A 15,971-nucleotide genomic window follows, 5' to 3' on the forward strand; every position below is an offset into this window, starting at 1 on the left:
AACGAACAAAGCCACGCCATGCCACGCCATGCCACGCCATGCCACGCCATGCCACGATTCTAACCGCCGATAGTGATGAAAGAGAAACAAGAAAGAATAGAGAAGAATAAGAGGAGAGAAAATCATACTCTTATGCGAAATCTCGTGGAATAACGATGTAAAGAGGTGGGGGCCGGGGGGGGGGAGGGAGGGGGAGGAGAGAAAGATGCACGATAACCCTGTCTCGTGAAATCGTTACATCGAACAGTTGACTTGAAAGTTTGGTTTTCCTTTTCCTCGTTCCCCTCCCCCTTCCCCCTCCTTTCCCCCCCCCCCACCCCCCATCACCCGATTTCAATCCCTTTTCCCACCTACAAAAGCTCCTTGAAATACATCCAACGATTTTATGCGACGCATCTGCCACGACGATTTTGACTTTACCGAAGCTCTTAAAGTATAAAAAAAAAGAAATGTTCGACGTTTAGTGGAAGACAAATTTTTTTCTCTTACCTTTTGTCACAGTGTTTACCCTTCTTTCTTTTTTTCTCTTTATTTTTTTTCTTTTTTCTTTTTGTTTTTCTTACTCTTTTCTTCCTTTTTCTTTCTCTCTTTTCTTTTTTTTTTTTTTTTTTTGCTTTTATTTTTATCGAAATAGTGACTTCGACAGTGACGAAAGTTCATGCAAACTTAATGTTTCAAGTATTTCTGAAAAAGTCTGGAAAAATACATTATGAAATAAAACTTATATAAAGTCTAGTTGCATCAACTATCGATCGAAGATTATCTTCGGACAATATATTTTAATGGTTTTCAAAAATAAATGGTTATCGCAATTTATTGTTTGTTATTATAAAGTCATATATTACGATAACAATAGATAAACAAATTATCTTATATATATATATTTAATCATTTTTCTCCAAATTTCTTATCGTCGTAACAGGAATTATATATCATTTCGATTATCTTGTAAAATCTTTGAAAACTCTTTCATATTATTTTCTTTTTCATTTCAATAATAAAAAAATATAAGATTACATATGTTACTTAACTATTAGTCGGTATATCGACTTAAACAAAAAAAAAAAAAATATATATATATATATATATAAGAAAAACATTAATTCCAATAGAATTAGAAAACAATTCCGTCAGCGAGCACAAAATCGTATCCAGGCTTATTTAGCTATCTACGTATTCGTATGTTGTTCGAGAGAAGTAACTATCTGTGGGAATAAACTCCTAATTCGTTTACCGTCCAAAAATCTACACTCACAAAACGAAACTTGCTTCCTCTTCCACTCTCTCGTCACATAGTACTTGTGCTTCGAATGTTCATTTTCTCTTTCCCTTTGTCTCTCTCTCTCTCTCTCCCTCTTCCTCTTCCTCTTCCTCTCTATTTCGATTTCGACCAGAGAGATGCGTAATAGCATTCGTAAAACGTCTCGATAGTTTTCGAGTATGGCTCTTTCGTGGATACTACGAAATTCTCTCAAACATAGTACCCTACTCCTTTTGCAGTAAACCTTTTTTCACGATTTAATAATCGACATTGTTTTTGTCAAAAGGGGAAAAAGAAAAGAAAGAGACAAAAAGAAAAAACAAAAAAGGAAGAAAGAAAAAAAGAAAAAGAAACGTCTCATCACCAAGAGTAGCCGTAATTTTCAAAATGGTAGAAATGAGAGAGGACTTGGAATGGAGGTTTGAGAAAATCGTATTATTTATGAGCATGCGCGTATAAGATGTAATATAATCGTGTAATACCATTCGCCCGGATTATTCGTATTCTCGCGCCATGCCATGGTATCGTCGCGTCGCTGCTTATCGCCATAGCGTTGTTTGGCCCAACGTACCGTGCGGAACCACATTGAGGTAGAACGGAGGGGGATTTACTTAAAACACTATGCTAGTTAAACCCTTTTGGACAGAGGGAAGCTTACGAAAGCAGACGGTTATGAGAGCCAGCATGAAGTATTTCTACGTTCTACATCGAGTAATTATTTTCGTTCAATTTTATTCTCCCTTCAGGATCACTGAATCTACACTTTATTATCGATTGACTTTTTTTTCTTTAGAAAAAAAAAACAAAAAAAAAAAACCAAAAAAAAAAAGAAAAGAAAAATATACCTACTTCAAACCTTTGGCTACGGCTAAACTGATCGTGTATCGTCTTTATCGAACTGCCCTTATCGCGAAGTGCATGTTAAATGAAATTACTGTGATCTGGCGTTTCGATATTTTCAACTATGCATTTAGCCGTATCTGCGTTATTATTACAAAGTAACATTGGTGCTAGTTATAACATTGTTATATTTTTCCTTTTACGAAATTGGAAACAATCATAATTTTCACATTTCTCAAGCAACATACTTACACGGCTTTTGGAAGCAAGAAAACGAACCGAAACCGCTATAATGGCTCTTTGTTAAAAAAAAAAAAAAAAAAAAAAAAAAAAAAAAAAAAAAAAAAAAAAAAAAAAAAAAAAAAAAAAAAGAAAGAAAGAAAGAAAGAAAGAAAGAAAGAAAAAAAAACATCAAACAGAGGAAAGTTTCTATAGTGGCGCTTCGTCATCCCAAAAAATGACTCAGCGAAAAAACCATTGTAGTGGCGTATAATAGCTAAAGGGTTAATCGAATAATCGAACTCGTTCTAAAATTTCTGGTTGAAAGCATGTTAAAAAAAAAAAAAAAAAAAAAAAAAAAAAAAAAAAAGAAGAAAAAAAAACAGCGAAAAAAACGAAAGAAAGAAGAAGAAAGAGGGAAAGGAAAAACGAGAAAAAGAAAAAAAGAAAAAAAGAAAAAGAAAAAATAGAAAAAATGTAGAAAAAAATAAGAGCGTCGAGGATTTGAAAAATCTTTGGGCTCGATGACCCGTACGTATTTGCTCAGTTAATCGTTTCTAAATAACGTTTTCAAGTACACGAAACTCACAGGTCGGTCTACCCAGCACACCCACACTTCGTTTCACGCTCGTGTCTTTCCTTCCGGAAAATCTATCGTCCTCTCCAACTACCGATCGGGGCTAACGGGTTAAGTATACCATGCTCCGGGTGAAAGAGATAAAACCAATCACATAGTACTGTACACACAAAAATTTATTGCCATGGATTATCTGGCCTGGGTCCAAATACAAACACATCTCTTGTTTCGACTGGCCACGAGACAAAAGAAGAATAAGAAGGAGAACGAGAAGAGGAAGAAGAGGAAGAAGAAAAAAGAGAAGAAGAAGAAAGAAAGAGGTTAAAAGAGGAAGGTAAGACAACAGGGACTACGCGTACGAGATAGGGATAAGAACGTTGTTGTGTTGTGACCGAGAAAAAGAGTGAAAAAGAAAGAAAAAGAGAAACAGAGAGAGAGAGAGAGAGAGAGAGAGAGAGAGAGAGAGAGAGAAAGACTACTCATAGTTCCGTATCGAAAGATTTTCTTCTCCTCCCTCTTCCTTTTACATTCTCCGAAGCTCACGGTTTCGAGGTTGCGCGTTTGAATCTCGCGAAAGCAGAGGATTTCAACGGAAAGACGTGCATCGCTCTTTATTGTCGGATAGACCATTTGAACAACAGCCAACATGGGAAGCCGAGACCTTACCCTCCTATCCACCTCTTACGCTTCACCGCGTTATATCCGTCTCTTTTTCTCCGACCTATCGTGTTCCTGGCCCTCTTCCTCATCCTCATCTTCATCCTCATACTCCTCCTCTCATCCTACCCCTTTCTCCGTCTCCTCCTTTCTCCTTTCTTTCCACGTACCATCCCATAGCACCGTTTCCACGAGAATGTCGTCGCGACTGTAATAGATTTATACCGCTCGCTGCTTTCGTGAAAGAAAAGGGGAAATGCAGAGGACCGATCCGTTTTGCTCGGAGGGAAGAATGGAAGTGGGTGGGATGACCGGACAGGATGTTCGGATGTTTGGAAAGACCTTACGAGATCGTATTCGCCAAAGGAATTCCGTGATACTTGGGGTGGAGGAATGGAGGGATAGGAAGGGAAAGAGGGAAAAGAGATAGAGAAGGGATGATGTTGCATAAGACATAAGCGTAAGTATGCACGCTTGCCAACGAACGTTTTTGTATCTTCTAACATTATTTGTAGTTAAATCGTTTTATTCTAAGACTTCCAGTATTAAATGTTTTATTTTAAATCTTTGAAATACTTTGTAAGTGACAATGCGATTTACGAACGGGGAAAAATTAATTGATGCATATTTATTTAAATAATTCATGATTTTTAACACTTTTCTTTAAACTATTATATACATGTTTACTATTTGTCTTTTGAAGTTTCCTCATTGCAGTAACTTACTGCATCGCTAGTATCGATTATTTTCTTGGAATGTTTTAACTGTGGATTACAAAAGGGAAAAGTCAAAGGAATCCGTTTGATCCCTTGTATAAAGCAACTGTTTTAGTTTTGTTTTGTTGCCACGTTATGATGGCGATCGATGTGACTGCCACCGAATAAGATAACATGTCGAAATCGATGACTCTGTGACACGCGTCGATGTGGAAGGAATTGTATAAATTCTCTTCGTTTACCTATCTATCGACTTTTTGTTTTTCTTTTTTTTTTGTTTTTTTTTTTTTTTTTTTTTTTTTTTTTTTTTTTTTTTATTCTTTTTTCTTCCTTTGTTTCAGATTAATCGTCGGCAGATATATTTGCTCGTTTTTTTTTTTTTTTTTTTTTTTTTTTTTTTTTTTTTTTTTTTTTTTAATGAATTAAATGTTTTATGAAATGAAAATATAAATATTCGTAAAGTAAAATCGTATGTGACACTTGAATACGTTTATTATTAATTTTCTTCTTGTGTTTTTTTTTTCTTTTTTCTTTTTTCTTTTAAATATAATATAATATCTCTATTCGTGTACCAGTTGAAATATGATTTAAAATAAAAATATATCGTTCATCTTATAAGGATAGAACGATTCAATTGTACCTTTGGGAGTCTTAAGTCATAATAAAAGCAATATATCAATAGCTAGGAAATATCGATCGTCGAATAAATTCTTCTTTCTCAAGAGGGAAACCTGTTGAGGAATGGAATGATGTAAGGAATCTCGAAGAAAGAGAGTTTCGCTTTAACACGAATAATTCGACGAATACTCTCGTATGTTAGTCGTGGGGTAGGGGAGGGGAGGGGAGGGGGGGGGGAGGAGGAGCGGGAAAATAGAATATCCTTTGAAAAATTTTATGCAATAAATCTCCGAATCGCTAGACAAGCTATTGTCGTAGTCACGTTTTGTTGAAGCATACCAAATGTCTGAGAAAGGATTCCCGTAGAGAGATCTGATGCATCGATGTTAATTTCTAGAATGTCCCGTTAACACCTATTCGTTCTAAATGCGTCATGTAATAATGTGGAGACACTTCTTGAAGTATTGGAGCGTACGGGGACATGGAACGCAATTTCCTCCCACCTCTATGCGCTACTCACCCTCTTACATCACCATCTAAGACAGAGAAGGAACGAGAGAGACAGAGACACAGAGACAGAGACAGAGAGAGAGAGAGAGAGAGAGAGAGAGAGAGAGAGAGAGAGAGAGAGAGAGAGAGAGAGAGAGAGATTCATAATGAATACGGCTGCCACAGTTACATAGCTATGTCACGTGTTACAGAGGAAACTTTGAACGCTTGTCATTGCGAAACAGTAGTCACACATGTCGTGCTGCATTGCCCTCTTCCCTCTCTTATTCTAATCCCTTCATCATCTTTCAAGTCATCGTTGTTCTTATTACGATCCCATTATCTTCGTGTAATATAGGAAAATCACATCTTCGCCATATTAATGAATATTCAGTTTGTATAATTTTAATGAAAATTTCGTTGCTATTCGAAATTGAGGTTCGAAATTATGGTTCTGATTAAGAAATGAAATTATATATATATATATATATATATATATATATATATATATATATATATATATATATATAAGTCGGGAGAACAATACTATGTTGAAATATTTTCGCGCAAATAAAGCAAATGAAGGTTAAAAACGTTCAACTGTTTTCTAAGAGATTCGGATATACTTACTCGTTGCTTCGCTTTAAACTTCCTAAGGTGTCTTTCTTGTTTCAACGAGAGACGACATTAGCACTTGACGCCCTCGCTTTCGACAGCATCAAGATTTTCCTTTAGCGGAAACTTGAGGGTAGGCGAGGGTAAAAGGTACTCGACTCGAGAAAAGTGGCGATGATGCTTGCGCTTTTCGCGTAACCGGCTCCTTCAACGAATTATTCGAATTCATTCGCTTTCTCTCTCTCTCTCTCTCTCTTCCACTACTTATTTAATATTTTAATAGTTTCATTATTTGCTTATTTATAATTAATTTGTTGTCTGTCGCGTTAAGAAAGTTACATTGTCTATTAAACCCTTCCCGTTTGATTTATTCGTAAAGTGATTTACTGTTGAATCATATCTCTTGCAACAGCTGATATTCACTGAGAAGTAGAGAATATCGTGTTGTGAATATACCGTTATCTATTTTATCTATAATTTGCATTATTTAGGAGATTTTATTAAAAATTCTGTTAAAAATGTAAAAATATATTTTATTATCTTCATATAGAATCATGAAAAAAATATATGCTCTTAGGAACGACTTTATGGATTTTAAGTTTTTTATTAACTAAAATAGTCTCTTCTATCTTGAATCTTCAAACGAGAATTATATGTGCGAGTCTCTTTTTGAAAGGAAGAAAACGAGAGAGATAAAACTTTCTTGAGATTAATGAGCTTTGATTTCGATGTACCTAATGTAATTTTCATTTTAATATCAATTAGCTAAATTATATCTTTAGCTCGTAATATTCTTTCCATTCTATTCATTTGTCTTAATAAACTTATCTCTCTCTCTCTCTCTCTCTGTCTCTTTTTCCCTTTCTATCTCTTATTTTCTTCTCTTTTTTTGATCTGTACGAGAACTATTAACTGTTGTTTATCGAATGAAAGCAAAGAAAGACGAGAGATAGTATATTTATCGACAGACACACCCCCTCCTGAAATTTTCTTTACGATGACTTTCGTATACTAGAGCTGAATTCACGGGCCCTAGTAAGTATGTATTTCGTGTTGAAATAACAATGGACGAAGAAATACGAGACGAAATAGCATCCGCTTCCGGCACTAACGAAACAAAAATCGAGCATCCTATTCCCCTTTTCTTCATCATCATCATCTTGAATCGTGTCACGCGTGAGCTATCACTCTACTATATAGTATGATACTTACTTACTATTATTTCGTAAAAAGGGCGTGTCCATTCTTATTCGTTTGTTAGATCAAAAAAAAAAAAAAAAAGACGCAGACGTCGTTTACATCGATCCCCCTTATATCAAAGGTCAGTGAAATGAGTTTGTTGGAGTTTGAGTTGATGGATAGACAAAATGGAAAAACTTTGAGAATGTCGTTAACTCCTTTCATGTCTTGTTCTTCAAATATAACGGGTGTTCTTTGCGAAAGACACTTTACAAATTGTGCAAGTGGCGTTGCATGGAAACGCACTAGAGCTTGAGAAAAGAGAGAGAGAGAGAGAGAGAAACGGAGAGAGAGAGAGAGAGAGAGAGAGAGAGAGAGAGAAGCAGGAAGGATGCGAGATGCAGCTTGGTTGCGGCCGTGTCGGCAATCTGGTCGCGCGCAAAACAACGCTTGCAGCTGACGTTTTACACTTTGCGGTCGGCCGATGCACACCGAATAGGAGCCTCCGAGCGATAGCCCTTCCGTCGCGTCGTTCTCGTCCTTCCGCTTCGTGGGTTACGTTCACGTTCTCGCTTTCAACCTTTCACCAGCAAGGATCCTTGCTTCGTCATCATTTGTCATTAATACATTGTCTCACATATACGTATATAAAAGATATATTTGTTGTATGATACATTTGTTATATGATACATTGAATGCTTCAATATTTACATTTGAAATATTTTTAAATATATAAGAATTTTTAGCTGAATTCATTTCAACGAAACTTGAACGTCGTATCACGAAATTATTTATTATTTCACATTAATATATTATTATTTTTTTTTTTTATTTTAAAAATCAATAAAGAAAAACTAACTAAATATTATACGAATGAAAATTAAATACTACGATTAATTTCTGGAATAATTGCAAATAGCATTGGAATAGCTTTATGTATTATAATTTTTTAAATTTTCCCTCCATATTTCTTATCCTCTTTTGAGTAATATTTTATCCATTATATACTTCGTTAAAAATCTAATTTACAGAAAGGATTGAGTAAATATTTCAGGCGAATTTGTGCTTTAAAAAATTATAAATAACTACTAACGTAAGACGTATAGAAAGATTTCAAATGAAAGCACCAACATAGTCAATCTAGCTAGCAAGAAAAAGAGATAGAAAGAGAGAGAGAGAGAGAGAGAGAGAGAGAGAGAGAGAGAGAGAAAGAGAAGAAGGCAAACCGATCTTCAATCGGACGCGTGCTGGATCGATATTAATTAGCGAGCCAATTTAACTTCAACGATTGCTCGATTTCACAGAATTCCCTACCTAGGTGTGTACATTGATAATAATTTCGTCGAATGAGTTGGTTTCAATGCTCACGCTCTCTCAGAGCGTTGCAAAAAGTTCATAAACTTCATTTCCTCCTTGCTTGTTGACATCAAAACGATTTATAGAAAAGCAAATGAGAGACTTACTCGAAGAAACGAGTAAGTTTCGTTAGATTGACTTTCCTAACGTATTGCGTTATAATGATGCAGAAAAATGAAAAATCTAATGGTCTATTTAAATCAATATTAAAAAGCACATTTCACTTGTATATTTTAATAAATTATCGATTATAACATCGTTGGGATAAAGGAATCAATTCTTCTTTTTTTTTTGTTTTTTTGTTTTTCTTTTCGAACAAGCAATAAATACGTAATAATTTTCATTTGAATTGATATAAATAATTGTCGGATTATGAAAGGGAAATTATGCGTCTAGACATACGTTCGGATCAATTGCTTTAAAATGTTAATAAAGTATCGATCGTTTCGAGTTCGGTACCACCATGAACTTTTGTATACATATGTATACGTAAGTATTCTACCAACATATATACCTATTACATTCCAAAAAGAGCTGTCTGCAAATGGTCGATAAAATGGGGATGGCCCGGCTTCCGTGGTTTAAAAAAAGGAAGGAAGCTCATAAAATCAAGGAGCGCAGATAAGCTTTCATGAAATTTGAATTCGTCGTTAAGCGTCGTTTCACCTACTCCGTCGGTGGTAAATATCGTGGCTTTGAAAGCTATTTACTCAGCGCATTATTGCGTTAAGTTTTCATAAAGGCGAAAGCACACTTTGTGCAAATGACTCCGGAGATTTAGTGGATTTCAGTCAAATTAACGCCGAGATTTTATAACCAAAGAGATGATGTTAGAGTATAGCCATTTTCATTTTCAATTTTTTTTCTCTTTTTTTTTCATCTTTTTTTATACATAATTTTTTTATTTCATCTTGTATACATTATAGATTATGCATATAGAGTTAACATAAATATCAACTCAACAAACTTCGTCCGATCTTACTTCTCTCTCTCTCTCTCTCTCTCTCTCTCTCTCTTCTTCTTCTTCTTTTTCTTTTTCTTTTTCTTTTAGATCATCCTACCAGATTTCGAAATAAAATGAAGATTTAGCGAATGAAAGAAAGAAAAAGAGAGAGAGAGAGAGAGAGAGAGAGAGAGAGAGAATTGCAACCATTCATCATCAAGATTTCGCGTTACATGAAACAAAATAAAGGAATAGGCTGGAGCTAGTCTGGGCTGCGGATGGTTTTGGAAGCGTTAATTGGCATCAACTTCTAACGCTGAATTTTCGACAATGTTGAAGAGGGTAGCCACAGTACCGATTTTACAAGTTCGTAGAGAAAGTATTAAGGATTCAGAATGTTTCGCTTCGAAGGAGGAAAGGTCCGAGCATCGTACAAGTTATAAGGTTTCATCTGTACAGACACGCGTCTCTCTATTTGCATAACATAGGAGCATCGCATAATGGAAATTACTCAGAGTTGTATAACATTGCGTGCCTTGCAACATGTGTTAAATATATCTACCAACCTATCTAACTACCTACCTATCTACCGTAAAACTAGAAAGAGAAAGAGAAAGGTATTTCTCTCATTCGCGTGCTCGCGAATAATTAGCAGCAGGACCTGTGCATGAGACAACGTTAGAAGCTACCTTTGACTACTTCGTCATGCGATAGGCATCCCACGTTTCCCTGGCTTCCACCTTTCTCACACTTTTTATGCTTCCTTTAACAGGAGCTACGGAGCTTTAAGAGACCTCCACGAGTCTTCCCGGTACCATCTTTTTGTCATACAAATGACGAAGTTAGTACTTACGATGCTTATGAATTTACAAGCACTCTGTTCTTTCTCTGATTTTATCAGATTTAGTTGATTATCAATGCTAAAAGGACGTTAAGAAAGAATGAGAGAAACAGAGACAGAGACAAAGACAAAGATTCGAAAGTCATTAAAACGAAAGCTTGTAACTTTCTCTTACCTACCTTACCTCAGCCCCGCCCCGCCCCGCTCTCTACCCCTCTCCTATCCCTTCCCTATCTCTTAGGACTAATCTCAGCCAACCTATTCTATGTTTTCTTAGAACCTCGGGCGCTTGTACGACACTATCTAGTTACACTGAGCATTTCCCAAGTTTCGTTGCTACGGACACTTTGCAACTACGCTCGAAATAGAAACCGAAGCTCGGGAAGTTTGTCCGGACAGTGATTTTACACTTTGAAAAGCTTTCAATGAAAGACTCTCGATGAAAAGCTCTCTCTCTCTCTCTCTCTCTCTCTGTCTCTTTCTTTTTCTCTCTCTCTCTCTCTCTCTCTCTCTCTCTCTCTCTCTCTCTCTCTCTCTCTCTATCGTGATATAGAACAAATTATGTCAAATAGACGAACAGGCGGAATAGAAAAAAGTAAAATGATTACCAGTTCATCGAAAGGAGTGAGATATTCGAAAGAGGAATAACGAAAGAAAGATAGAGAATGAGATTGAGAGAAAGAGAGAAAGAGAGAGTGAGAGAGAGAGAGATGTCGAAAAGCAATATTTTCTAAATTTCGTTCATCTCGACAGCTTCTCTATCGAAGTCACTCGCCGGTGGCTTGTCTAGCAACGGCCAGTGATTCTCTCGAGGGAACATCCTCCCAGGAGAAATCGCAGGCAATCCCGAAGATTGACGGAGCATCTAACGACGGAAACCTGAATTTTTCTTCTGCCAGCACTTCGAGGATAACGAGGATAGTGTGGCGACTACGTCTATACGAAGATCTAAGATTAAAGATCATTGCAGTTGAGAAATATTACTGTTTTAATGACAAGAAATATATCCATCGTGGATTTATCTTTTTAGTATCTCGAACGTTCGTGTTTATGAAAATTTTTCTATGCATTTCTTCGTATCGCGAAAATAAAATTCTTCCTGAGGGACTCCTTTCCTTTTCTTTCTTTCTTTTTTTTTTCTTTTTTTTTCTCTCTCTCTTTAATTTCAACCTAAGTAAATACCTAATATGTAAATTATTGATCGCGCTTATGATTTACGCGGGATTTAGTTAATTGTAAAACACGACTGGCATATAGGAACTTTCTACTAAAGAAAAAAGGGCATTGCCCGAAGGTTTAAGGGGAAGGGAAACTTAAAAGTTCTTGACGTTTCTCAAATTGTTCGCAAAATTATGTACGGCAAGACGATTAGGAATTGTACAGGAATTTAACAAGAATTTCACAAGAATCTCACTGAAGAGAATTTATGTATAGGTATTACGTATAGCGTTAAACAATTTACTCGAGTCGAAAATATGAACGACGTTACCTCAGAAATCGATCGAGTTATATACTTTGTCTCTTTTTTTTTTTTTTCTTTCTTCTTTCCTTAAATTACTCCTTTAAAATATTCACTTACCTTCCGAAGAATGAATAAGAAGAATGGCACAGATAAAAAGGATGAACTGCAATACGGTCCAAGCACCAAAAATGGAAGTCATTATTGTCATAGTTGTCGTTCGTCCAAAAAAGAAAAATCCGAGATAACGTCTTCTTAATCACGTAATCACGTACAAGTAGTATAAAATCTACGCGAACCGGAGTCCAGATGCAGACTGACTCATAGTACGGAGTCCTGCAGGAGCAACACCGCACGCATGCGTCCTGTTCGCTCTCCACGTGCCACTCTCTTTCCTATCATTTACAGAGAGAGCCACGATGGGAACTTGAGATTTTTCTGCCTGTCCTCCGTGATATCGATCAACTTTGAGATACGACAATTATTTCTCGAATCATTTTACAATTCCAAATAATTATATATTTAATATAGTGATTAAATATAAAATATTTGTTCATAACGATACGGTAAGAACAAAACGGATGTTGAAAGGTAGATAAAAAAAAAAAAAAAGGAATACATTAAACTACGTCACACTTTAATGCACAGATGACGAAGTAATATCGATATATCGATAACGCTGACAATTTTCGATGACGTGCGTGCGCCATGGTGCGTGCACCATGAATAAACGTGACACGTGATGAAATGCGTCACGACACCAGGAGGAACTGAGACCAATATGGTGTAGGTGTATCGATCAATTCAAAATTCCAATTCGCGGTCGAAACGAGTTTTATAGTATTATCGGTTATAACGATGATTCGATAAATATCTTACGCGAGTACTTATTTATGAATGATTAAATATTACGCAAAGTTTTTGTTATCAAAATGACTTCGGTAAAAAAAAACAAAAAAAAAAAAACTCCTCGTTACGACTCCGGCATATTGAAGATATATCAAGGATTACGTACGATCGCTCGCATAATAATCTCGAAAGGAGGAAGAATCAATTGGTTATCTGCACTTGTCGAGAAAGCGCAGCATCCAATAAATCCAATCAAACAAAATTTATTAAATTCTTAAAGTCGATCTATATTTTCTCACAATATTATTTCATTTTTATCCCATCCACAAAGTTATTATTAATCTGAATTTAGGATCGTTAATATATTTCTTTTTCCTTCACAAATTTTCATTGTTGTACGCATTACGCGAATGATTAAACTTATCGTATTTTATCTTTTAATCATTTAAAATTTTTAAAGGATAAGAGAAAAGGATATACTGTATTTCAAGCGCAATGATTTCTCTTATTCAACGTGACGTATTTTTATATCTATATATTATATTTTCAGTCGATTGGAAAAGAAACGCGTAAACGTGTTTTCTTGTATACGAAAGAGAGAGAGAGAGAGAGAGAGAGAGAGAGAGAGAGAGAGAGAGACAGAGACACAGAGAGAGAGGGGGAAGGAAGAAGGGATAGAAAGAAAAGGAAAAGACTAAAAAAAAAAAAGAAAAGGAAACGAAGAAAGAAAAGCGTGAGGTGCGCGGAAAGAACATCATTAGTGAGAAATTCCGTCGACGACAATCGCGTTTGACATAAATTTCTCATCCGTGCGAGCGACTTCCTTGAACACATTTTTCGTTGAAGGAAATCCAAGTGAAAATCGTTCTAGTTGGTGAAGGACGAGCCGTCAACGTAAAGAGACTTTTCAAGAGCCGACGGAGAGGTCAAACGAGAAAACTTTACGGATTAAGCGCAATCAAGTATCGATAATCTTCCTCGATGAATCGCGCCACTAATTTTTCCCCTCGCGAGTTAGCACAGATTTCGTCGTCCTACGTGCTCGTTCCTATTTTAAAAGAAAGAGAGTAATCATCAACGAAAATGAACGCGAACTCGAACTGATCCAACTGATTATTTAAACAAGACTATGACTTTGAGTATATTTAAGCCGATAAAAATTCTTCTTTCCTTCAAGCAGTCATCATCAAAGATATTCTCATTATATAAAAGGGATAGAAGAAAGAAAAAAAAAAAAGAAAGAAGAAGAAAAAAGAAAAAGAAAAAAAAAAGAATACAGAAAAAATTTCTGGTAGAACGAAAAATGGCACGGAGAGAGTAAATTCTTTTCAAGACGACGCTCGTTACGCTTACCAGGAAATAGCTCAGAAGGATTACTTTCGTGGTTAGAGCGATGCCATTTAATGATGACGATACCAAGGCAAGGCTAGGCGATAATGAGGCTAATAATTCGTCTACGGAAGCCTCTCACGTTCTTCGTAATTCACTGGCTCGAGTACAAATGGCTCGCGTCTCCTACGGCCGTTAATGTTAATAAACCACGCTGAGCCGCACGTGGAGCATCAGATTTCTAATTCTAATAAATTCCATATGAGGCATGCTTGCTTAGGTCACGAGCGTGCAATACTACCAAATGGATCGTATCATTCTTTAATGAACAACTGTTACGTGAGTACAAGGGGAAGAAAAATTTTGGCTGGTCAAGTATGAAACGATAGAAATGAATCCTTGTACGTTTTGTTTAGTCGATAGAAGAAAAGAAAATACAATAGGAGGAGAACTATCTCAAGCTCGAGTTTTAAAATAGGAATGCTCTGGTCTTGTGTATTTTAAATCAAGCAACGTCGGAATTGAAATGTATTTTATTGTGGAACGACAGAAGGCAGATGTCTCGCATTGTTCAACTAAGGAAGATCATTTCTATCTAGAAAGACGGAGAGAAAGAGAGAAATAGATAGAAATATATATACATATATATACATATATATATATATATATATATATATATATATATATATACATAGAGAGAAATACGAGAAATGTTACATAGTGGATGGAACGTGGCTGGACTGATTCGCGAGCTTAGTCACTTTGAAGGGACCAAAATGTCCAGGGCAAATTTCGGCCTGGCAAACTCGCGTTTATGTAGATATGTGCACGTAACTATATATATGTACTTATACGTAGATCAGTAGTAGATATAGGTATATATGTGTAGACAACTCGAGTTATATAGAGTATAGTCGCACAGTTTGCGTGCAATTCGCTCACCTTCCGTCACCGAGTAGAGAATCCACGAGCTTCTGATGCTGATTATACGCTCGAGCCTGCAGCATTTCCTGTATCCTAGTCTTCTCTACCCAGCTAATGTTACCCTATGACCTGCGTACTCATTCTTACACACACATATATATATATATATATATATATATATATATATCTACAAATCACCTAGAATTCAACTGACACATATTGTATATTTCTACGATTTACTAGATCTTTATCTTCCTTAATTTGACGCTTATGGCAAACGGGAAATTCAGTGGATTTGCGTTTGGTTATAGTTGTTCGAACTGCGGAAATTTGAATATCCGTTACACATTGTAGTAACGAAAATACTCGAAAGAGATCGTGCGATCGACTTAAATCGTTTCCCGAATCGAACTTCGACGTTCGGTTAGCGAATAGGAAAGAGAGACTTCTAAGACGGTCCTACGTTAAGTATTCAACGGTTGTCGAATGCAGATCGATAATGCTCCAGTCTGAAAATCGGATCTGAGTCGCGCGAAAGTTTAAACTTCGAATGGAAGACATTTAAGCTTCTTTTCCACGTTACCGAGACGTTTCTTATTACTTTACTCACTATATTTATACTTTCCGATAGCCAACCATTCTATAAACTCTATCTTTCTCAATTCTTCCTACAACCTTACCAACAACTTTCAATCGTCATAAAGTCGACATATTTAATACCACATTCTTATACAATAACGTTCAAACGTGTACCATTAATTAAGAAAAGAAACTTTTTCCCACGTTACAATCGAAATGTTTCACTAAACTGGAATCCTTTATTGCAATACGTTTTGTGTATTCCTTTTACTTACTCTTTCTCTTTTTCTCTCTTTCTCTCTCTCTATCTCTCTCTCTCTCTCTCTCTCTCTCTCATACTCTCGTATTTCCGTAAAACGCGTCGTCCGAGCTAACTAGTAGAGAGAAGCAACTTGGCCAAGTTTTAAGCCGGTAACAAGCCGGCCGAAGGAAATTAAAGCACTTTCTTGAGAGCGGACCGCACGATTTTGCCGCGAGACAAACTAACGAAACAAGTGGCTAATGAATTATTGAAAGTACA

General features: G+C 36.1%; 1 protein-coding gene across 3 annotated transcripts in view; it reads right to left on the reverse strand.

Moving 5' to 3' along the window:
- LOC124954653 (lachesin-like) overlaps window positions 1–12,073 on the reverse strand; it is a 138,001-nt gene extending 125,928 nt beyond the window's left edge. For all 3 annotated transcript variants that reach the window (XR_007102601.1, XM_047507896.1, XM_047507895.1), the window contains exon 1: window positions 11,891–12,073. Coding sequence is in view for 2 of the 3 variants with exons in the window: in XM_047507896.1 (XP_047363852.1) it covers window positions 11,891–11,981 (91 nt within the window). In the remaining variant the exon portion in view is untranslated. The remainder of the gene's footprint in view (window positions 1–11,890) is intronic.
- Window positions 12,074–15,971: the final 3,898 nt, after the last annotated feature.

The sequence above is a fragment of the Vespa velutina genome, chromosome 16 (assembly GCF_912470025.1).
Source record: "Vespa velutina chromosome 16, iVesVel2.1, whole genome shotgun sequence".
Classification (NCBI taxonomy): domain Eukaryota; kingdom Metazoa; phylum Arthropoda; class Insecta; order Hymenoptera; family Vespidae; genus Vespa; species Vespa velutina.